Source organism: Alligator mississippiensis, chromosome 1, assembly GCF_030867095.1.
Source record: "Alligator mississippiensis isolate rAllMis1 chromosome 1, rAllMis1, whole genome shotgun sequence".
Lineage (NCBI taxonomy): Eukaryota > Metazoa > Chordata > Crocodylia > Alligatoridae > Alligator > Alligator mississippiensis.
In genome coordinates this window covers 238,342,190-238,367,687 of record NC_081824.1, presented here as the reverse complement: position 1 = coordinate 238,367,687, position 25,498 = coordinate 238,342,190, and the positions used below count along the sequence as shown (strand labels likewise).

General features: G+C 44.1%; 1 protein-coding gene across 2 annotated transcripts in view; it reads left to right on the top strand.

Annotated features, from left to right (window-relative positions):
* Nucleotides 1-25,498, top strand: part of CASR (calcium sensing receptor) — a 204,126-nt gene that overhangs the window by 160,669 nt on the left and 17,959 nt on the right. For both annotated transcript variants that reach the window (XM_059720324.1, XM_059720323.1), the window contains one exon: nt 11,154-11,384. In XM_059720324.1, the coding sequence (XP_059576307.1) occupies nt 11,154-11,384 (231 nt within the window). The remainder of the gene's footprint in view (nt 1-11,153; nt 11,385-25,498) is intronic.

Below are 25,498 nucleotides of genomic sequence, written 5' to 3'. Positions count from 1 at the left end.
ATCCTGTAGCAGCATTATTTAGTGCACAGCAATATACATGTAGATGCTGACATTGCTGGCTGGGGCACAAGGGTGCCTCAGTATGGGAGTTGCCTGCTGGCTAGCCCAGCACTGGAACACCCTTGTACCCCAGCCAGCTCCCTGCAGCACATTGAACTGAAGCAGCTCTGTGCTGGCAGACTGCCCCCCACCCGCAATGCCCTCTACCAGCCAGGGCTACTCCAACCTGGCTCAACATGCTGCGGTCCTGGATTCACGTGAAGACATGGCACCCAGGAACAATAAACCCTGGTGCAATATGCACCAGAGTTTATTGCATCACATTAATTTCACATGTAGATGCACCCAGTATGAGTCTAGTGTGAAACAGCTGCACAAAAAAAATGCAGTTTGGGGTTGCATAAATAGGAGCATTATTAGGTGCAAGACACAGGAGGTGATGGCGCCTCTACTTGGCACTGGTTAGGTCTTATCTAGAATATTGTGTGGAGTTTTGGGCTCCACAATTTAAAAAGTACATGGAGGAGTTTGAGAGGGTACAGAAGCAGGCAAAATAATAATAAAGGGCTTGGAAGGCAAGCTATATGAGGAGAGGTTGAAAGAAATAGGCACGTTCAGTTTGTGGAAAAGGCACTTAAGACAGGACATGATGGCAGTCTTTAAATATCTGAAGGGCTGCCATAAAGAAGAAGGGATTAACCTTTTCTCTCTTGCTGCAGAGAGCAGGACACAGACCAATGGCTTTAAGTTTATGGATGAGATACAGCACAGTAGGTTTAGATTGGATATCAGGAAAAAAACACTTCACTAGAACAGTAAGGCAGTGGAATAGACTGCCTAGGGAATTTGTGATTGTGAAGTTTGCAAAGAAGAATTTTTCCAACTATTTTAGTTGGTCTAATAACAGATATCAGATTTACCTAAAGAACATTGTCTGCCTAAGGAATTTGTGGAATCTTCATCACTGGAGGTGATCAAAAAAAGTTGGATAAGAATTGGTAAGAGATAATCTAGGAGAGCTCTATAAAGAGCAACACTTAGAAACCCAGGAGACTCCCCCTCCCAACAGACTGCTAGGAGATAACAATAAGAGTAGGGCTGTGCAAGATGGCACTGTTCCATTTCGACTTGCATTTTGACGTAACAGTGTTTAATTTTGAATTTCGTTTCAGTTCAAAACCTCTGCTCCATTTCATTTCCTCAAAAACAATTTAGTTGTTTCAACACTGTTTCAACGTTTTGCCCGTAGGCTGTACTGGGGAAGCTCGAAACAGGTTATAACTTTGTCATTTCTGGTCTGATTTGGATGAAACATGCAGGAATGGTAGCCCCTTCTAAAGGCATGAAGCCTGCCAAGATTTACGAAGATAGGTGCAGGGGTTTTGGGGAAACTGCACCTCAAAGTCTTGAAAGCAAAATTCATGTCATGTGTATGTGTTAAGCCACAGTGCAGTCAAAACTTCAGGCATGCTAGCCCCTGCTGAGGCCACAAAGCCTGCCAGCTTTCAAGGAGATAGGTGCAGGGATTTGGGGAAACTGCACCTCAAGCTGCGGACAAGCAAAATTCATGATAAGGGTGACACTGTGTGTGTATTAAGGTGCAGCAGGGTGAAAGCTGCAGGCCTGCTAGCCCCTGCTGCGGCCGCAAAGCCTGCCAGCTGTCAAGGAGATAGGTGCAGGGGTTCTGGGTTCTGGGGCCCTCTGGCTGCTGACAGGCAAAACTGGAACATACAGCTCAATAACTGACACCAAGGCAGAAAGCAGGGCAGTTCAAACAATGCTGCCTTTTATGCAGTTTTCTATCCCTCCCCCAGAGCACTGGGTGCCAATGCTCCTGAAGGAACCTCAGGGAAGGGTGACAGTCACTGGCCAGCTACACAGTCAATGAAAAGAGCGCTCCTCCCCTTCCCTTCCCCCTTCCTCCCCCTCCCTCTCCTTACTTTAGTTTCTGTTTCCCTGCAAGCAAGCCCAGCTTGAGCTTCAAAACTTGAAATGTTTTGAAAATTTCAGAACGTTTCGACTTGTCTCGTTTTGATTTGAGACTGTTTAAAAGCTCTCCGTTTCATTTTGATTTTGCAATTTCGAAAAAGTTGAAACAGTGTCAAACCGAAATTGCTGGCGAAATTTCACACAACCCTAAATAAGAGCTCTGTAGCCTAGAGCAGGTGGATATTGGAGCATAGCATGCTCAACAGGAGAATGAAGCAGAGCTCTACAACTGGTTTAGTTATAAAAGATACAAGCAGCTGGGATAAGGTTATGGAGGAGGCACCAGTTAGGTGGGATGTATGCAGTTCTGCTTGCTGTCCCCAGGTTGCAGAGTAGAATGGAGCATGTTTGGTTGCCGCGTGGGGCCAAAACAGACTGTTTCCCCCTCTTGTGGCTACAAGTGTTGTGGGGGGAGGAGGCAGGAATTACCTTCCTCAGAAACAATGGGTTTTGGCTGCAGCCAAGACAGGATTTTGCCTGGGGTGTGCCAGTGCTCCTGCTGGGACCATAAACCCAGAAGTTCCTGGTTAGGGAGTCTTGCTTCTCTGCTCAGGGCCAGATCAATTCCTTTAATTGGGGTCAGGGAGGAATTTTACCCCATGGTCAGTTTGGTATGGGCTATTGGGGTTTTGCCTTCTTCTGTAGTGAGTAGGGAAGGGGACGGCCCTCTACCTGGGATCTGTCAAATGCATTTTAACAATACTTGCAGCGGTGGGAAACTGACAGCCCTTGTCTGTTTGCTTTACCTTTGGTCACTGTGCATTGTAGTTGTATGATGGGGTTGAATGTATTTTTAGAAGTTGGTTAGACCAGGACTTACATGGGATGGTTTGGGTAGGAATGATCCTGCTTCAAGCAGAGTGTTGAACTAAATGACCTCCAAAGGTCCCTTCCAGGAAGTTCCAGCCCTACTTTTATATTATTCTTTTTTCAGTTATATATCCGTATCATATATCCATATCATATTCTCTCTTATTTGTCTCATTCTTATGTTAACCAACCCCCACCTTCAATCTCTCCTTTTATAGAAGTCTCTCCAGGCATTTACGCATTCTCATCACTCATCTCTAGACCCTTCTGATTTCCTATTTACTCTGAGGGCCCAAATTAAAAAACAGTTTTTCAGGTGAGAAGAGACCCTTGATTTATATAATGGCACAATGTGTTCAGTGTTGTAACATTCTGAGTGTGTATTTCTCTTATTACACTTTCTAACAAATGTCGTTTTCTTGATTTACTGACTGCGTGAGGTACAGAGGCTTTCACTGAGCCAGTCATAATGATGTCCTGTTGTATTCCTTAGAAATGATAGTTAATTTAGCACTAATAAACCCTGTGAGTACCCCTGATTGAGAGCACCCTCTATATCAGTCTTAGGACTTCCTCCAAGCCTTGTAAAAGCGGAGGATGACAGTCATTTATTATTTTTATTATGGCAGTGCCAAAGAGACCCAGGCATAGACCAAGACTCCACTAACATGGGCATTTTACACATGCCTAACAAAAGAATAACCCACTGGCCCAAGTAGTTTGTGATTGAAGTAAGGATTCTGCCTCTGTTTCCCCTTCTGGTTGAACTTCATCATCTTGTGATATGTATTATGTACTTTCCATGGAAACAATGCAAACAGCTTAATTGGACTGTCCAGCTTGTGTCCTGTAATAAATTACATCCTGCTCTCCCTGCTGCATGAAGTGCTCCATTAGGGCCAAGAGAGCTTTGCACAAGAGCATGATTAATGGTGATAGTACTTCCTGGTGTCTTGGTTAAAAAAAACATCAGCTCCCCATCCTGTCCCCTTGGGAGCACGTTCTGGCAGCAGGAGGAGGAAGTTACAGATGGGGAAGAGGGGTTCAGTTCTTTCTGCCAAGACAACATGCTCCAGTAGAAGAGTTGTGTACCACTTCTTCTCCCCAATAAGCCCTTTATAGCCATAGAAACATAACCACGGGCTTTGGGGTATAATAAATATGGGTGACTTGCTAATCTACAGATTAGCTTCTTCCTAGCTGTAAAGATTCATGAAATTAGGATTCCTTAACACTATGGCAACATGCACTGCCTTTGGGAAACCCCAGTGAAACTCAATATTACTGAAGCCAAGAATACAGTAGGATTCATAGAATCATAGAAAAGTAGGGCTAGAAGGGATTTCTGGAGGTCTTTTAGTCATTCATAAATTTCAAGCCACTGGTATGTGTCCTGCTCTCTGCAGCTAGAGAGAAAACAGGTTCTCCCTCTTCTTTATGACAGCCCCTCAGTTATTAAAGATTGCTATCATGTCCCATCTTATGTGCCTTTTACACAAGCCCTTTATCATTTTTGTCACCACACAGTACTGTAGATGAGGCCTAACCAGTGTGAAGTAAAGAGGCACTATCACCTCCTGTTGTACCTAATGCTTCTATCAACACATCCCAAAACTGTATTCACCTTTTGTGTGGATTCATTACACGGGACTCATATTGAGTCTGTGATCTACCAGGACTCCCAGATTCTTCTCTGTATTGCTGCCTTCCAGCCAGGTTTCACCCATTTTGTACTTGTGTTTTCAATTATTCTGTCCCAGGTGTAGCACTGTGCATTTGTTAGCATTGAACTTCATCTTGTTATCTCTACCCAGTTTTCCAATCTGTCAGGATCCTTCTGAAATGTGCTCCTGTTCCCCAGCGTGTTTGCAGTCCTTTCCAATTTCATATCATCTGCCAATTTGTTCAAGTTCTCTATTCCAGAATCTAAATCTTTAATAAACATGTTGACCAGCAGTGGGCCTAGGATCCATTTATAATTACCCACCACTTGTAGCAATTGAGCCAGATGTTTATCAACCTTATACTGTAGTAGTTTTGCCTAGCCTGCATTTCTCCGATTTGTTTATGAGAAGGTCATGTGAGACTTTGTCAAAAGCCTTGCTGAAGTCCAAATACACTGTTTCCGCTACATTCTCTCCACCCACACAACTAGTTATGTTGTCCAAGAAGGAAATCAAGTATGTTTGTAGTGATTTGTTCATAGTATGTCTGTGCTAGCTACTCATGATGAGCCTTTTCTTCCCCAGATGTTTGCAAATGGACTTCCTTATGATATCCTCCAGCCTCCAGTAACTTTCCAGGTATTAAGGTGAAACACATGATCTATAGTTCCCTGGGTCCTCCTTTCTCCTGTGACTCTGTAAATATTATGGCCAAAGGCTCTGCCAGTTATCTCTCAGCTTGTCCCTGTCCTTGTCCAAATAATCCTGATTAGCTTAATTTTTATTTTGAAAACTGTGGCAAAGTATTCATTGGGCATCTCCACCTTCTTTGTCTCTTCTGTCAAGAGTTAGCTCTGGCTATTTACCAGAGAACCCACAACTTCTGTAGTCTTTCTTTTCTGGCCAACATATTTATAGAACCTCTTTTTGTTATCATTAACTTCCCTTGCCAAGTAAAGTTCAGTTCATGTTTTACCTTTGCCTTCCTGATTTTGTTCCTGCAAGTATTTACTATTTCCTGGTATGCTCCCCTGGTGCATGGTTTCCGTTTTCATCTAAGGAATCCTAAAAACTCCTTGTGTCGCTACATCGGTCTCTTGACTTTCTTTTTGTGCTTCCATCATATCAGATCAGCTTCTTGTTGAGCGTCTAGTACTGTTCCTTTTAAAAGTTTCCAGCAGTCCTGGGCACTGTTATCCTTCAGTCTGTTCTTCCATGGCACCATGCCTACTATCTCAAGTCTGTTGAAATCCAACTTGTTGAAATCCAGTGTCTTAGTTCTGCTGACCTCATGCTTTTCCCACCTCAGGATCATGAATGCTATCATATTATGATCACTTCCTCCCAATTTTCCCATCACCTTCATATCCTTGACCAGTTCTTCTCTATTTGTCAGGACAAGATCCAACTTGTATCCTTAACCTTCTGGAACAGAAAGTTGTCCTTCATACAAGTTAGGAACTCGCTTGACATTTTATGTTTGGCTGTATTGCTCTTCTAACAGCTGTTCAGAAAACTGGAGTCTCCCATCAGTACCAGCTTGTAACATTTGGATAATTCAAACAAGTATTACATATTTACATGAGTAATGAGGCTATCCACAATTATTTTAAATAAGATGAAAGAGAAATATTTACCTGATGGCAAAAGCCAAATGTTAAGAAATATTCCCACTGGACAAGTTATTCCATAATTGACTGTTATGGGCTTTCTCGTCCACATTTCCTCTCAAGCTCTTAATGCTGGTCACTGTCAGAAATAAATCCTGAACTAACTCACTGCCAGACTAATTTAGAGAAGTGGTTCCAATGTTCATAATGCCTACTATAATGTCATGAAAAGACCCACTCAGCTTTCTGACTGGGACTTTAAAACAGCTAAGGGAGAGCTGACACCCATATAATTTGACCCCATGTTTTTCAGGAGACTGCCAACACAGGATGACTGGGTGTTTTACATTTAGTCTATTTTATCTGCACTTTGAATTTTAATGCCAAATTATCTGCTGCTTTGGCTGCTGAGTATTGTTGCTGCTGCTGTCTGCAATCTTATGGACGTAAGGGGGAAGCATGCAGTGTGAATCAGCTGAGGAATGAATGACCATTATGCTTAACCTATAACTAAGTGTTTAGAAATAAAATTCACAGAAAGAAAATTTACATTACATATCAAGATAAACTTCTTGCCAATTGTCCATGTGGCTGAGGAATTTTCTTGCTTCTAGGCTTATTTAGGAAGCATCACTGCTTGGGATATTTAGCTCTTGATATGGAAAAAACTTTGGATAATAGACAGTGAGTGGTAAGTGGTCTTGCACTGGCTCACGGGGAAATATAGTATAGAGGACTATAACTAAATACTGTAATTGAAAAGCACCTAGTGACATGAGACAACCTCCCCCCCAGAAAAACACATGGATTTGTCTCCCTTTAACTATGGAGGAAGTGGCAACTTGCAGAACGCTCTCACCATTGGCCTTTACCAACTTTCAGTGGTGAATTCGTCTAATGTATTCATCTGACCATCACTTTTCGTTCCGCATCTGTCTGTTTCAGGATATGACATATGCACACATAACACATGCTCTGTCACTGTGGCTAAAGCAGGGTCTGTTAAATGTTAGCAGACTGAGTCCTTGGTATTTGTGTTTCTATCTTTAGTTACAAAACCAGTGACATGTTTTTAACTGGAAAGAGTTTAGCTAATCATCCATAGGCTAGTACCTATAAAAAAGCTCTATAATTACACCATGAAAGTACAGAGGCTAAAGCTCTTTCTGTTAAACTTTAGTGCTCTAACATTTCTGGACTGTTAGAGCTTTTCTCCCTTATTTTTCATAGTAGTACCCTTCACTAGGTTTCCATGTCATCCTGGGACCATGGGCAAGGAGGTAATTTGAACCTCCTCAGAGTCAAGAGTCATTTCCCAAGCTGCTCACCAGAGAATGCAGAAATGTATCCCTCTGATTGCTGTTGTCTTCCACTTCCCCATTTGTAATCTAGCTAGGACATGTTGCTTCCCTGCAGGAACTGTGTAGCTAAAATAGGATACACAGAGTAAGGGCATGAAGGGAGGGAGACTGATTGCTTAAATTGCTACTTTCTATATGCTTGGGAATAAGACATTCAGGGTGCATCTACGTGAGATGCTGACTGTGCAGTAGCCTGATACTACTGTGCAGTAGCACTGTGTGGCAAAAAACATGCTGAGATGTTACTGTGCAGTAGTATTAGGCTACTGTGCAGTAGCAGCACTCAAAAAGTGTTCACCAGCGCTGCTGCGCAGTAACTCTAGTTGCTGCTGCTCAGTAACTCTAGTTACTGCGCATTATTTAGTACGTGCTTATACAAGTAGTAAATAAATGTGCAGTAACTACTGCACAATAGTGTCTCATAGGTGCTCCCTCAGTGTGTCTCATAATTTGTGTATATATATATATATATATATAGCTGTGAATTGGAAATACGGATTTCTATATTATCTGGATTGAAAATAGCTACATTATGGTAACTAATTTTCATCTGCGGTGTAACAGAAGAAAAAGTGCTGTCAGGGTAATCCTATAAAGTTAGCCCCCGGCCAGGACTATAGTGATTTCTAAGGAGGCTGATGTCAGGATGTGAGGTGGAAGAATAGACTAAATGAGATAAATGTAATGAAATAAAGCAAAAATGGTTCCTGGGAAACCTGGAAGTTTCTCATTAGTTCATCTCATTGCCACTGTGTTAACAACCAACACACTTGTAATTTATGTGCGTGTGACCTAAACGGACACAATGATGCAGAGGTGAATCTGAATAAGGGTCTGTTATGATTCTAACTCACCACTACAACCCAGACATCTAGGGTGCTTGTACATGTGTGGGAAGGCTGTTCTGACATGCTGTAATTACAGTGCAGCAGAGCAGACTTGATTAATCTAGTCTGCTGAAGTGTGCTAATTAGCATGCTCCAGCCAGCCTCTGCATCTCATGTATCAGCATCCCCACATTTCAAAATGGCAGTGGGGGCACTTTAACTAAAGCTTATTTGACGAGCTTTAGCTAAAGTGCCCCCACTGCCATTTTGAAGTGTGGGGATGCTGATATGTGAGACGCTGCGGGTGCTTTAATTAGAGTGGCTCTCAGACCTCCTCTAATTAAAGTGCCCCACCCCCCATAACAGAACAGAATAGATTTCATAGACGTTAGGGCTGGAAGGGACCTCGGAAGATCATCGTGTCCAGCCCCCTGCCCCAGGGGCAGGAAGTCAGCAGGGGTCATAGGATCCCAGCAAGATAAACATCCAAATGTCTCTTGAAGGCGTTCAAAGTAGGTGCTTAAACCACCTCTGGCAGCAGTCTATTCCAAACCTTGGGGGCTCGGACAGTAAAGAAGTTCTTCCTTATGTCCAATTCTGGGCGCCGCAATTCAAGAGGGATGCAGATAACCTGGAGAGGGTCCAGAGAAGGGCCACTCGTATGGTTAAGGGCCTACAGACCAAGCCCTACGAGGAGAGACTAGAGAAACTGGATCTTTTCAGCCTCCGCAAGAGAAGGTTGAGAGGCAACCTTGTGGCTGCCTATAAGTTCATCACAGGGGCACAGAAGGGAATTGGTGACTATTTATTCACCAAGGCGCCCCCGGGGGTTACAAGAAATAATGGCCACAAGCTAGCAGAGAGCAGATTTAGATTGGACATTAGGAAGAACTTCACAGTTCGAGTGGCCAAGGTCTGGAACGGGCTCCCAAGGGAGGTGGTGCTCTCCCCTACCCTGGGGGTCTTCAAGAGGAGGTTAGATGAGCATCTAGCTGGGGTCATCTAGACCCAGCACTCTTTCCTGCTTATGCAGGGGGTCGGACTCGATGATCTATTGAGGTCCCTTCCGACCCTAACATCTATGACTCTATGAATCTATGAAACAGTCATGGAGGAGTTTGTGACCGTTTGAGCTTGTCATCCCTTGGGGCACTCTGGTGAAAGACGTTCTCACAGATCCTGGCGAGCACCCCTGATAAACTTATAGGCAGCCACCAGATCACCCCTGAGCCTGCATTTTTCCAAGCTGAAGAGTCCCATAACTCTCAGCCTCTCATCTTAAGGTCTGTTGTCTTGACCTCTGATCATGCGCGTGGCTCTCCTCTGGGCTGTCTCAAGCTTCTCCACATCCTTTTTGAATTGTGGAGCCCAAACATAAACCAGTTTCAAAATGGCCAAAACCAGTTTGAGATACTACATTCAACCAGGTTTATCTGACTTAACTGATTGAGCTCAAACCAGTTTATGCAATGTCTGTCCCACATCCCTTCCTGGTTTAAGTTAAACCAAAGTCCCCTAGCATCCCAGCATGCTCTCTGGGCTGAACTTTCTGCTCCAGTGGAGCAGAGCTGGCCCCACCCCTCTGCTCCCCACTCCCTGTCCCACCAGCATGGACCTGCACTTCTCTGTGCTGGCTGCTCCAGCAGCAGGGGCATGGCCAGACCCAGCAGTAGCCTTGGCTGAACTGGCCAGACAGGAGTTTAATTCCCCTGTCCCACCAGCAGGGACCCAAGCCGGGTCTGCTGGGCACTCCCCCCTCACTGCTGCAGCAGTGGGGCCAGGTGCAACCAGGCAGCAGCCCGCAAGAGGAACTGAATAAAATTCAAACTAATATGCAGGGAGCAGATTAGAATCAGATTGACTAGAATCTGTGCTCTCTACAGATTAGTCAGAATATTCTTCAATTCTTGTCTTGAACTGCCATTTGCTTTTGGTCTGAATAGCTAAACAATCCTAAAGAGCAGAGGAGTTTCCATACCAGTGATTCAATGTAGTCCCTTGCCTCTGATACTGACCAACATTAGATGTGTCAAAGGAAAACACAAGACACAGTACTTAGTCATGGGATAAACTTGCCCATAGGAAAAGTTGATGTCTAATCTTTTTCAGCTGCTGGTTTATTCACTTAAGCATTAGGGTTATAGCATTTTTTCCCAATCTAAAGTAACTCTGTATATTCTCATTATCTTTATTAATTGTCTATTAAAGAGAGTAAATGTATGTAATTCATGATTCACTTGACTCTTTGGTAACCCTACAATCAGTTTTGAATGTATTACACAGTCGCTGGCTGTGTGCACAAGTACTAAATAAATGCACAATAACAGGAGTTACTGCACAGTAGTGCCACTAAATGCCTTTTAGGTAATGCTACTGTGCAGTAGTATTAGGCTACTGCACAGTCAGCATGTTGTGAAGACTGAGAGCTACAAAAGGAACCCACACCCCACTCGTATGCATAAAAAAGGCAGAATAGAATCACCCACATTTCAGATTGACTAGACTGATTAACACACATCTCCCAAGAAAGTGGCGTGTGGTTTCTAAGTGAAAAGACTTGACTTATAATTTCAGCTCAAATGCATATTTTTTTAACCCAAGAATAAAAGCTTTGAGTAATTTCTCATGTGACAGTTTCTCAGTGGCTAGGTGTTTAATAAAGAATCAAGCCAAGGTTGGGAGTGAGGTTTGTATGCGTGGGCTGGCAGAGCACGTGTGATGTCCACAGAGAGGAAAGGAGTCTGTTACTGCTGTTAACCAGTGGAGTTATTTCTTCATCTTGCATGGAAGGGTCTTCCTTTTGGTAAGAAGGTTTTGATTGTCACAGATGACTAGTGTCCAGGAAGGGTTCTTTTAAGTAGATATTCAGGGTGTCTTTTTATCTCCCTCTAGGTCCTGAAACATCTGCGTCATTTAAATTTCACCAACAACATGGGAGAGCAGGTGGATTTTGATGAGTTTGGGGACCTGGCAGGGAATTACTCAATAATCAATTGGCACCTTTCACCAGAGGATGGCTCTGTCATGTTTGAGGAGGTGGGACACTATAACGTGAATGCCAAGAAGGGAGAGAGACTCTTCATCAATGAAGACAAAATTTTGTGGAGTGGATCATCTAGGGAGGTGAGTGCCCCAGATCACTGTAATCACCTCACAACAATCTCTTCCATGTTTCTGAAAGCTGAGCTATCCACAAATTAAAAGGCTTGTGCTATCTGTCTTTCTCTCCCTATTTATCACACGCACACTCACACCTCACATACTCGTTTACTGCAATGCCATGAATTATTAAAGGTCTGTTCATCTTAATTTATATATTCATCTTAATTTTGCGAGCCAGAAACAGTATTTTTTTTTAACGAGAGCTGAGGTGCTGGTGAACATTTAAGAACTCCATCTGCAGCTCTTTCTCTTCCCACCCTATCCCTCTGCTGGAAGCTAGTCTTTCCTGGAGACTTTGTTTCACCTTACCAGATAGGTGCTTATTACATGTGAACTAAATCTTTCAGCAGGAGATAAGGAGCTAAGATTCTCAGCTCTGCCACTAACCTAGGGATAGCACAAAGTATCATTTTTCATATTGACTGACACGGAGTAAATTCCTCATTGCAATGCTACTGCAAAGGTCTGTATGATCATAAGCAGCAGGCCTAGACCCATGTGATTGCATAGCCAAAGCCCTACATGGCACAGTGTTATTTTCAACAGATTCTACCTCCCAGATTCTCAGTGTGTACAACTGTCCATCAGATCCCTGCTGGATCTCTCCCTGCCATTCTTCAGTAGCCCCTAGGCACCCTCAGAAGGAGTCTGGGAGCAGCAGCAATAAACAGCATTTCAGATTAAATTCAAAACCTGAGATCTTAACCCTTTCTAATTATTGCAGATATCCAGCCTTTTTTCCTAAAAAGCCATGTCATGAGTCCTTTTTTTGCCCAACTGTAGACATTTTGCTGGTCTATATTCCCCCACCATTCTAGTATTTATCTTTACTTCCTGTCCTAAACTGTTGTGATGCATGGCTATGCACTGAAAAGCAGCTGCTGTGTTCCATTCCAGAGGTGGTTATCAATAATTGATGTAGTGATTCCTGTTTATTGTACTTGTAAGTTTATAAAGTTTTTCAGATTTCTTCAGGATGAAAAGCTCTATTTGCAAAAATAATAGGTTTTTTATTAATTCATAGTCTGTTGTCTTCTTTGCTTCACCTTAGAACAAATAAGTAGCTAGGTGAAGCAGTCTCTGAACCATAAGATAATATCTTTAAGAATTCAAGGAGCATGGATGAGGTACCACAGAGCAAGAGAAGGGCAATTATAGTACCTAACTTAAAAAAAGAGAAAAAGGAGGACTTGGAAAATCATCGATCAGTTGGCCTAACACGTATACCTTGAGAAACACAAAAATAAATTATAAGCACTTAGAAGGTAACAACATGATAAAAATCAGCCCACATCTAGTTGTCAAGATCAAATCATGTCACACCAATTTAATTTCCTTCTTTGAGAGGATAACTGGCCTGTTAGATAAGAAGGAAGAAAAAGATATGATATCATAAGACTGTTTCGCATGACATTCTTATAAACAAACTACAAAAATTGATTAAATCAGCATATGGTTGTGAAAAACTGGTTGAAAACGCAGCACTTTAAGAGTATGTATCAATGATTTGCTGTCAAAGTCAAAGGTAGTTCAGGTGAGACCCTGCAGGGGTCTGTTTTGGAACTGATTCTTCTCAATGTGTTCAATAAAAAATATTGACTATATAATAGTGAAGACATTTATAAAAGTTGCAGTAGACATTAAGCTGAGAAGGGTAGCAAGTACAATGGAGGATGGGATCAGAATTCAAAATGCTCTTGATTAACTGGAGTAATGGTCCAACAATTTCATTAAAGACAAGTGCAAAGGAGTTATTTAAGAAGGAAAAACCATGTGCAGAAATACAAAGTGGGAAAAACTTAGTTAGGCAGCAGTACAGAAAAGGATCTAGGATTTATTGTGCTCCCAAACTTAATATGGATCAATTCTATGATGTTGCAAAATAAGTAAACCCAATTCTGTGAGGTATTGACAGGCGTGTCATCAGTAGATATGAGAATCAAGAAATTTTAGTTATAACTTTTATTGGACCAACGGTATAGTTGGGAGAGCTGCTGGACAAGCTGGAACCTGCACTGCTTATTCAATAAAAATACTTTCTAACAACTAGCTGTATCCTCACTCCTAGTTGACCACTGCCTCTCATTATGACCCTCCACTTCTTCCCCCAGCCCTAGGCAAAAGCAGGGGTCCAAGCACTTTCCAGTCCCTGCCCTCTCCATCCCTGCCTTCCCAAGTCAGGAAAGCACACTGCAGATTTTAGTCAACTGCAGACCACTGAAGTGTATTGAACTCATATTGAAGAGGGAAGGGAAAGAGAAAAATGAAAATGCCCCAAGCCACAGGTCATCCATCCCCTGAGACCTCCAAAACATAGAGGATCATAGAACCATAAAGAAATAGAGCTGGAAGAGATTGTCAGAGGTCATCTAGTCCAACCCCCTGCTTGAGGCAAGATCATCCCTATCCAAACCATTCTATACAATCCATAATCAAAACTCTGCACGGGACAACCATCAACCCTAGCACACACAGACCTAGCACCCTAACCTGCCACAGGTAAAGCAAGGCAACCATGGCAGTAGCCAGTGTCCTGTTTCTGTGAAATGTCAATATATGCTCAATAAAGGGCCATCTCCCACACTACAGAGGAAGGCAAAAATTCCCACAGTCTGTACTAGTCTGACCATAGGATAAAATTTCTTCCTGACCTCAAGTATGATCATCAGTCAGACCCTGAGCAGAGGGGCAAGACCCTCTAGTTAGGAACCTCCAGCTTTGGTCCCAGCAGGAGTGTCGGCACACAGCAGTCAAAGTCCCCAGCCTTGGCTGTAGCCAACACCCAATGCTTCTGGGAAGGATTAAAAACACCCTGCCATATGTTGCAGAAAAGGGCAGGGGAAAGTAACAAGCAAAGCCCAGAAACATGGGAAATACGCATAGTAGGACATAGGCACAAATACACCTAAACCATCCCTGGCCAGTGGCTGTCCAACCTCTTCTTGAACACCTCTAGTGATGGAGAGTCCGGAACTTCCTAGGGAAAGAATGCCTCACTGCCTCACTGTTCTAACAGGGATAAAGTTTTTTCTGGATATCCAATCTAAATTTACTATGCTGCAACTTTAAGCCATTAATCTAAGTCCTCTCTACAGAAAAAGAGAAAGGTTGCTTTCCTTCTTCTTTATGACAGCCCTTCAAATAACTGAAGACTGTTATCATGTCCCCTCTTAAGTGCCTTTTCCACAAGCTTGATCCTGCCTATCTCCTTCAGCCTATCCTCATATGACCTGCTTTCTAAGCCCTTGATCATCTTTGTTACCTGCCTCTGGACCCTCTAACTTCTCCCCATCCTTTTTAAAATGTGGAGTCCAGAACTGCACCCAGTACTCCAGATGAGGCCTAACCAATGCCTAACCAGTACTATCCTTCCTGTGTCTTACACCTAATGCTTCTATTGATGCATCCCAAAACTGCATTCATCTTTTGTGTGGCTGCATCACACTGCAGACTCACATTGAGTCTGTGATCTACCAAGACTCCCAAGTCCTTTTCCATAGTTCTGCCATCAGGCCAGGTGTCACCAACCTGATTGCCTTCTATGATAAGATGACTGGCACTATGGGTGTGGGGAAAGCAGTGGATATGATATACTTAGACTTTAACAAGACTTTTGACACAGTCTCCCACAGTATTCTTGCAAGCAAGCTGAGGAAGTATGGTTTGGATGAATGGACTGTAAGATGGATAGCTAGCTGGCTGGATCATCAAGCTCAATGGGTAGTGATAAATGACTTGATGTCTAGTTGGCAGCCAGTATCAAGGGGAGTGTCCCAAGGGTTGGTCCTCAGGCCAGCTTTGTTCAATATCTTCATTAATAATCTGTAAAATGGGATGGGATGCATCCGCAGCAAGTTCGCAGATGACACCAAGCTGGTGGGAGTAGTAAATACGCTGGAGGGTAGGGCTAGGATTCAGAGTGACCTAGACAAATTGGAGAATTGGGCCAAAAGAAATGTCATTAGGTTCAATAAGGACAAATGCAAAGCCCTGAACTTAGGACAGAACAATTCCATGCACCAGTACAGGCTGGAGGCTGACTGGCTGGGCAGCAGCTCTGCAAAAAAGGACCTGGGGCTTACAGTGGACAAGAAGCTGAATGAGCCAACAGTGTGCCCTTGTTGCCAAGAAAGCTAGCAGCATACTGGGCTGCCTTAGTAGGAGTGTTGCCAGCAGATGAAGTGAAGTAATTATTCCCCTGTTTTCTGCACTAGTGAAGCCACACCTGGAGTACAGTGTCCAGGTTTGGGTTCCCCCACTACAGAAAGGATACGGACAAGTTGGAGAGAGTCCAGCAGAGAGCAACGAAAATGGTTAGGTGGCAGGGGCACATGACTTCTGAGGAGAGCCTGAGGGAATGGGGCTTATTTAGTCTGCAGAAAAGAAGACTGAAGGAGCCTTTAACTACCTGAAGGGTGATTCCAGAGGATGGAGCTAGATTATTCTCACTGGTGGCAGATGACCGAACAAGGAGTCTCAAGTTGCAGCAAGGGAAGTTTAGGTTGGATATTAGGAAAGACTCTCTCACTAGGAGGGTGGTAAAGCACTGAAATGAGTTACCTAGAGAGGTGGTGGAATCTCCATCCTTGGAGGTTTTTAAAGCCCAACTCAACAAAGCCCTGTCTGGAATTATCTAGTTGGGGATGGCCCTACTTTGTGTGGGTAATTGGACTAGATGACCTCCTGAGGTCTCTTCCAACCCTAATTTTTTATGATTCTATGATTTGTAGTTGTGTTTTTAATTATTCCTCCTGAATATGCACCTTGCATTCGTCTACATTGAATTTCATCCTGTTAGGTCTAGCCCAATTTTACAATCTGTCGATATCTTCTAAATTGCACTCACATTTTCCACCATGTTTGCAGTGCTTCTCAGTTTTGTGTCATATGCAAACTTGCTCAGGAAGCTTTCTGTGCCATTATCCAAATCATTAATAAACACATAGAACAACAGAAGAGATGGGTATGAGACTCCACGTGAAACCTCCTGCCTATCTGACATGGACCCGTTAATGATGATTCTTTGCTTGTGGCTATTGAGCCTGTTATCTTTCCACCTTATAGTAGTTTTTAGGGGTGCACCGATAATGATTTTTTGGGCCAATACCGATGGCCAATTATTAGCGAGCCATATCAGCTGATACCGATCCGATTGCCAATATGTAGCCCAGCAGCTTGGAGACCAGTATCTGGCTGGTAAGTCAGCCCCACTCCCTCCCTCACAGATTGAGGCCATGGTGAGGGAGAGAGTGGGGCTGGGGTTGGGGCAGGTGCTGCCCAGCTAGGGCAGGGCAGAGAATGGAGCTGTGAGCAGCTTGTCCAGGCGACATGATGGGGAAGGGGGGGGTGGCTTCCGCCACTATGCACGCCCCTGGGGAAGACATGTGCCCACTGGATCTATGTGCAGGGCGAGGCTGGGCTGCCACTATGAGTTGGGGCCAGGAGTGGCACTGGGATTTTCCTAGCTGGGGGGGGGCTGGGCAGAGGCTGTGCTCAAGGTGGGAGGCAGCAGCACTAGAAGGGGGGACTACAGTGGATTTTGGGGTGGCTGTAGCCCACCCTGTAGCCCCCCCTTCCAGGGCGACCACTGCCCATACCCAAGCATAGCCCCACCCCCCATAAAGAGCCCGGCACAGCTCCCAAACCCAGCCTGCAGCAGCAGCCTGCCCTTGCCCTGTGCACAGATCCAGGGGGCATTTGCCTCCCCATGGCTTCCCTGGGGGTGTGTGCAGTGGTGGGAGCCACTTCCTCTGCCCCAGCCTCACCCCCTCCCTCACCACGGGGGCCTTGATCTGCACCCGCTCCCCCATACACCACTTTCCCACAACAGACTTACCAGCCAGATGCTGCTTTCCAAGCTGCCAGGCTGGCTGTGTGCATGCTGCGGCTGCCGCCTTCACACAGCAGTCACCATCTAGAGTTGTCAAAACTTTTGGTTTCACTTAACACTCATTTCAGTTAATGCTCAGTTTTTCAGGAACCAATTAAGAGCGCTAAGCAGGGGTTGCCTGTAGTTACTTTGTCAAAGAAGGAGATGAGATTTGTTTGACAAGATGTGTTTTGCATAAATCCAAGCTGGCTTCTTGTGATCAGCCTTTCCTCCTCCAGATCCTAATAAATGGTCTTCCTTAGTATATGCTCTAGTAACTTCCCAGGTATTGAGGTGAGGTTAACCAGTCAGTGGTTCCCAAGGTCCTCCTTTTTGCCTTTTTAAAAGAGGGGCACTACCGTGGCTCTGTCTAGTCCTCTAGTATGTGGCCCATCTCCCACAACTTCAAGAAGATGCTCCAAGATCTCTGCCAGTTCCTTCCTGTACCCTGGGATGAAATTAATCTGGCCCCACTGACCTGAATTCATTGACCATCTCTTTTGTTATCTCTTTCCTCAGCTTGCCCCCATCCTTATCGAGATAATCCTTATTAGGTGTCTGGCTGGAGCTTGATTTTTTTGTGAAGACTAAGGCAAAGTTGCTGTTGAGTAGATCCGACTTTTTTGCATCTTCAGTTAGACATTCCCCCTGGCTTGTTAACAGATGACACAGCTTCCTTGATCCTTCTTTTCTGGCCAGCATACTTATAGAACCTCTTCTTCTTGTCCTTAATCTCCTTTGCTAGGTGGAGCTTATTCTTTACTTTAGCCTTCCTGATTTTGTCCCTGCAGGTTCTGGCTATTTCCTGGTATGCTTCCTTGGTGACCTGCCCATTCTTCTGTTGCCTGTATTCTTTCCTTTTGCATGTGGGGCATTTTAGAAGCTCCTTGTACAGCCACATTGGTCTCTGGCCATTCTTATGCTTTCATTGTGTCAGGACAGTTTCTTGTAAGGCTTGTTGGGCTTCCAGTACTGTGCCCTTTCCCAGCTCTCCTAGGCACTATTATCCTCCCATGTCTGTCCTCCCATGATGCTGTGCCTGTTAAGTCCTTCAGTCAGATGAAATCCGCATTTTTTTAAATCTAGCATCCTAATTTTGCTGACTTCATGCTTTCCCTGTCTTAGGATCTGGAATGTTATCGTATCGTGATTGCTCCCTCCCAAAGTACCCATCAATTTCCCATCCTCCATTAATTTATCTCTGTTGGTCAGGACTACTTCCAAGATAAACAATCCAATCCTCTAGTTGTATCCTCAACCTTCTGAAATAAAAAATTATCCTCCACACAAGTTAGGAACTGGCTTGACATTTTATGTTTGGCTGAATTATTCTTCCAGCAGATGTCTGGAAAATTGAAATCTTCCATCACTACCATCTCATAGCTTTTGGATAGATTTGTTATCTGCCTGAAGAGTGCTTCATCCACCTCCTTTTCCTGATTTGGGGGGCTGTAATAAATCTTTCATCTTTCATCTACACCCCAATGCATTCTGCTTTGCCATCTTCTTCCTCCCAAACCAGGGAAGAAGTGTATGTGTTTTTGACATACAAGGCAACACCACCACCTTTCTCCCAACCCCATTGACATTCCAGTTATAAGAGCTTTCCCACCAGGTTTCTGTGTTGTCAGTCAGGTCATAGCATGAATCTAAGCACTCACCCCATTCCCCCACTTTGAGGCATGTTGAGCTGGATCCTCACGCCCACTCTGTGGTGTCAAAACCACAGCAAAACCCTACTGTCGTGGAAACACACGCACCATACTTTTGGGTCAGGTCAGCAAAGCTTTTATTCAAATGAAAGCTACAGCTGTAGGGGGGACTCTAAAGTGACATGTATTTCCCAAGCACTTGGAAGGGGTTCCCCCCCAAGAGTAAAATCAGGAGGCTTATATACTTTTTAAGTTGCTTACAACTCATGTGATCATATAGTCGAATTTGCTAGAAAAAAGCAGCTACAAACACTACTTCATTACTGCTTGGCTGTTATCAGGATGGGAATTTGGGGGAGACAAGGTTAGTTCACAAACCTCCTTCTTGCACTTGGAAATCAGAGTTGTACATACTTTTTTTTTTTTTCTCTTTTCTGCTATCCTCAAGGCGAAGCAGTTGCAGAGGAGTTACAAAGAACAAACACTTTCCCTTATCTGTTCTACTATACAGAGCCAGCAATTCCCCACAAAGCAGTTATGTCATCTTATAACTCGTATGATCAAAGTTTAAGGCATTTATTTTTTTCTGATTCCACAGTCCCCCCTTTGAGACTATTTAGTCTTACTTTAGCCTTAAACTTCTATTCTTATGAGTTCTTCCATTTCATCATGCAGCTTTTTATGTTTTTTTTCAATCTGCTCACACTTTTGTAACATCATTATTCTAGACTCTGCCATGTGTTTTCTTGCCTTGCTAAAGCTTCTCCTGCTGGCTTTCATGCAGCAGAGGATCAGTTGCACTAAGACATAAAACATTGTCAGAACTATCAAGACAAATAATATTCCATACAGGATTTTCTTGCTAAGGGCCTCAAAATCTGGGAGCCAGGAGGTTAGCCAAGACCACATTTCTTCTAGATCCTAGTCGGTATTTTTTTGAGGCCACTTGATGTAACTGATTTCGAATTTTACAAATGTCGGTTTCTATTCATATGTTTTGATTGATATAGACACAACAGGTGGAGTTTACTAAGGCACATACTCCTCTCTGGGATACCAATAGGTAATCTAGGGCTATGCGGTGTTGTATAGTTACTTGTGAGATCTGGGAGATTTCTTCTTGCAGAGCCTGAATTGCATCCGCAGTGGCATTCCCATAGCTTCCATTGTGGCTGAAATGTTAATTATGGCTAGTTTCAAATCTCTTACTCCAAGCCACGGTATGAAGGTTCTCACAAATTGATGGAACCCTGTGTTTCTGGTAGCTAAGGGGTTAACCGCCCTTTTCATGTGATGGTTGAAATTTTTTACTTGTTTCAGATATATTGCACTACACATTTCGAAACTAGGGATACCACGTCTAAGAGTGCATGCCCCCACTCAATTCCAGGGCAAGATTTTATGAGCCCTGTTTTTGCAGAGCTAGTAAAGGCCTGGGGCAGAAAGGGTACTCAAATCTGAACAGGTGTTCTGCTTTATCCGGCACTTTCAGTTGACATGCATTGTATAGGGCGGACCACGTTCGGCTGCTATCCTGCTGGACCGAGATATGTTACAAGAAGTAAAATTGGAGTGAATGTAAAATTCCGATCTGTTTGCAATGAGAGCAACATGAGGTTTATTAGAGAAGTTGTAGACCATGAATCTTGTCCAATTGAGAGAGGGTATATTACCCAACAGGATTCCACTTGTGCTATTAGGGCTATAGTTTAGAATAGTTAGGCAATGAGGGTAGTGTCCTACAGGTATGGCTTTATTATAAGCTCTGGTGTTGTTGGATCTGTAATAGAAAGGCGCCTCTACTCTTGGGGAGATTATCCAGTTAGCAGGGGCGGCTCTCCATTCCTTAGGAGCGGACCGATGGACAGCTAACGAGTAGGGTCTAACAAAGCCGCCGTTTATTTTTCCCGATTGCTGGAGGGATATTGGTACTTCGATCATTGGGATTTCTTTGTGCAGGTGCGCTGGGCTGTAAGAGCATATCCAGCAGTCACTTTTATTTCCAGCTTGAGCCACCGTAAGGGAGATCTGTAAGAACAAATTTTCCTCTCACCCCGCTTGGGTGATACTAAGATACCTAAGTGTGATGTATAAGGATATCAGTGCCATTTTAGAGACAGGAGGGACAAAAAATTTCAACAATAAACATAACCAGCATCAGTAAAAAAAAGAACACTACCAGCCAATCTCAGGATGGCAGCCAAAGTCTTTCTTCGTCCTCTGGGCTCAGGTTACCTAAAGGACTGATAACGTTGCCTCTTGGTTTTGATCGAGGTGGTGATCTTTTGAATGGGAGCATTTACTTTTTTTGAGGCCAGAGATGATATCAGTTTTTTAACTGATGAATCCGGCTGGGCTGAGGTGTTGGGTTCATGGGAGAGGTTACTAGCACTTGCACCCTGATGCTCCTCACTTGCCTGAGTGAGGTTTTGAGGGTCTTTGTCCTTGGCTTCAGGGAAAGGTCCCAACCTTGGTTGGAATACAGCTGCTTCGGGGTCCAATGGAGGTGATACCTTTTTTCAGTGTGAGGCGTGAGTCCACGTTTGGTGACCTTGGCAACAAACAGCAGTATTAGTGGTCAGAAGTACCTGGAAAGGTCCTTTCCATCTGGGTTGAAGTGCGTTTTTCCGTTGATAGACCTTTACGTAGACCCAATTTCTTGGTTCGCAGTTGTGACAGGGAACATCCGGTGGTTGAGGTAAGGCTTCTTGGACCTGTGAATGAACAAACCTGGCATACTTCATTAATGCCTTGCAATAATTTAGTATAGTTTCATCAGTTAATTGTAGGTCTGTTTGGTGTGGGGCAACAGGTGGTGTGGCTGGCATCCTCGTGGGTCGTGCCATGAGTATTTTATAAGGGGTTAGACCATGTTTTCTGTTAACAGTGTTCCTAATGTGCATAAGAGCAATGGGCAGGGCATCAGGACATTTGAGGCCTGTTTCAGCACAAATTTTCGAAATGCGTGTTTTCAAATCAGAGTTTTTACACTCTACAGCACCACTCAATTGTGGATGATAACTACAGTGTACGTGTTGCTGTATGTTGAGTGCTTGGCAGATGTTCTTTACTATCTGTTCTGTGAAATGGGTGCCTCGGTCGCTATCTGTTGTGAGGGGCAATCCAAATTTAGGGATGAATTCTTTGAGCAATTTCTTTGCTACAGTGATGGAATCAGCATGTACGCATGGGTAGGCTTCTACCCATCCAGAGAACACATCAATAATAACAAGAATGTACTCATAAGAACAGCACTTAGGTAGCTGCACAAAATCAATTTGCAGATTTACAAACGGTCCCCATGGAGGGGGATGGGCTGCGGGTGTTGTTTTTACCCGTTGCCCAATGTTGTGAGCTAAACAGATGGGACAGGAGCTACAGTACTGTTGTGCCATGGAAGGAAAATTTGGGGCAAACTAATCTGTTTGTACTGCAGCAACCATGCCCCCCTTGCTCGTATGGGCTACTGAATGAGTCAGACGAGCAAGATATGGCAAAAGCTCTCTAGGCAACACCAGGCGGCCGTCCGGGGAGCACCAGAGAGAGTCGGGGTGCAGCGAACATCCTGCACGCAGCCAGTCATCTTTTTCCTTTTTTGGGACCTGATTTTGAAGAAGGGCCAGGCTTGAAAGGCTAGAAAGGAGACTGGTCTGCTGAAAAACAAACAAGAACAGAGTTAGGAGCCTGTGGGCCAGAAAGGGCTGTGTTTCTGGCAAAACGGTCTGCCAGATCATTTCCTTGTGTGACATCATCAAAGGGTTTCTCATGAGCTAGCAATAGAAGAAGGCAATTGAACAGCTTCTAAGAGCACTTTTACATAACAAGCATGACTGATTTGGGTCTCTGATGAAGTGAGGAACCCTCTTTGTTTCCAGATTTGTTCAAAATCATGAACAACACCAAAAGCATAGTTAGAGTTAGTATAAATGGTTGTGGTTTGATTTTTTGCAAGAATGCAAGCATGTGTTAAAGCAATGAGTTCAGCAATTTGAGCAGAACGAGCTTGGAGTAAAGAATAGGCTTCTAAAACAGCATACTGAGTGCATACTGCATATCCTGCAACTAATTTGCCTGCATCATTTCTAAGACAGGAACTATCAACAAACAAAACAAGGTCAGAGTTTGGGATAGGAATGTCCTTGAGGTCAGTTCAAAGGGTTAACAACTGAGTTGTGACAGACAGGCAATCATGAGGCTCACCATCAGATGCGATTGGCAGAAGTGACGCAGGATTTAGAATTGAACAGCGATTTAAGGTTACGTTTGCAGCTGACAGTAGAAGTTTCTCATATTTAGTAAGACAGGAATTGGAAATGTGCTGAGTTTTGCCCTTGAGGAGAAGGGCCATCACAGCATGTGGAACTGCAACGGTTAAAGAGTGTCCCAAAACTAGAGTATCTGCCTTTTCAACCAACAAGGCAGCAGCTGCAACTGAACGGAGGCAAGGAGGAAGTCCCGCAGCCACTGGATCAAGGGCAGAGCTGTAATACGCAATTGGGCGATGCTTTTCACCATGCAGCTGAGCGAGTACTCCTAAAGCGATTCCTTCCCGTTCATGACAAAACAAGGTAAAGGGTTTCTTATATTTAGGGAGTCCAAGAGCGGGAGCAACAGTGAGGGCTTGCTTAAGGGCCACAAATGCTTGTTTGGCTTCAGGAGTCCAAGGGAGGGGTTCCGGGGTGGTATCATGAGTAAATGCTTGCAAGCGTTTTGCAAAAGCAGCATAACCCAGGATCCACTGTCTACAATAACCCGTTGCACCTAAGAATCCCCTCATCTGTTTTCTAGTCATAGGTTTGGGAATGTTGAGAATAGCTTTAACTCTATTAGGGGAAAGGTGTCATTCTCCTGCTGAGATATCATGCCCTAAATAATGTACCTTAGACTTACAGAGCTGCAATTTAGATTTTGAGGCCTTGTGGCTTTTTTGAGCTAAAGCTGTGAGGAGTGTCAAAGTATCTTGCTTACAGGCCTCTAAAGTGGGTGAGGCTAACAACAGATTATCAATATACTGAACGTGATAGGATCCAAATCCTTCTTCAGGATCTGGGAAAACAGGGTGGGGGACTCTGTATATCCCTGAGGGAGTCTTGTCCAGGTATATTGGAATCTCTGTTAAGTAAATGCAAACAGATACTGGCTATCCTTATGAACGGGGATAGAGAAAAAAGCAGAACAAAGATCCACTACTGTGAAATATGTAGCATCTGAAGGGATACAGGAAAGAATAGTGGCAGGGTTAGGGACCACGGGGAAAGCGGGTAAAACAGCGGTATTTACAGCTCGAAGGTCTTGCACAAAGCGATAAGTATCTTTACTAGTTTTTTGACAGGTAGGATAGGTGTGTTACAAGGGGAGCGTATTCGGACAATAATCCCTTGCTCAAGGAGTGAGGAAACGACAGGCTTGATCCCTTCCTCAGCTTCCTTTGAGATGGGGTACTGTGGGACACGAGGAAGTGGCTTGGCAGGGTTCAAGGTGATACGCACTGGTTCAGCATTCAGCACGTGCCCCACTTCATTCGCATGGGTGGACCACAGCTGTGGAGGTACTCGTGCCAACAGTTCCTCTTGCAAGTAGGAAGTGTCAGGATCACAGTACTCCTGGGTTAGCAAAGCCAAAGCTCGGTTTCCCTATGTTTTGGTACCTCAAGGTAAACACCATCTGGGCTACATTAAATCACGCATCCCAGTTTACACAGCAAATCCTTTCCAAGAAGGTTGACAGGTGCACAGGGGCTAAGAAGAAAGGCATGATTTTCAGACAAAGGGCCAATAGAGATGGAGACAGGTTCAGAGACGGGATGTGGGATAGGTTGTCCGCCTATACTGACAGCATTTACAGTTTCAGGACAATGAGGTAGGAAAGGAAATTCAGTAGCCTTTAGCATGCAGCAGGAAGCTCCTGTATCAACAAGACAGGAGACAGCTTTACCAGAAATAAGGCATTCAACAAACGGACCAGATTGGTCAGTAGCAACCAAAGGAGCGATGATGTCACTGTCCCTCAGGCTGTTCTATTCAACAGTGGGAAAACTGACAGGAAGAGGTGGTGGGGGCTAGAGTCTGGGTCCTTGGCCGGGGCAGTTGGGGCATTCTGATTTCCAGTGTCCTTCTTGCTTGCAATAATGCCATTGGTTCCCATAGCCTGGGTTTTTTGGGCCCGAGGACCTATCTCTTCCCCTGAATCTACCCGGGCCTCCCCTTCCCCGTCCTCGTCCCCTTCCTCTACCTGGGTCCTGCAACTGAGAAATCTGTTAGACCATTAACTTAAGCTCAGCATTGTCCTTGGACCGTTCCAATTTGTTATGAAAACGGTTAGCTGCAGCAAGGACTTCAGTCAAATCTTTAGCTTCCCAGATAATAACTACTGTTTGAATTTTCTCAGCAATTTTAGGGTTAAGTCCCTGGACAAATGCAGCCACTAGTGCTTGTTTAGCATTTCCAGCCAGGTCATCCATTCCTGAATATCATTCAAATGCCTGTTTGTGGCGTTCCAAATAGTCACTGGGGTGTTCATTTTTGTTTTGTTTACAGGTATTTATTTTGGTCCAG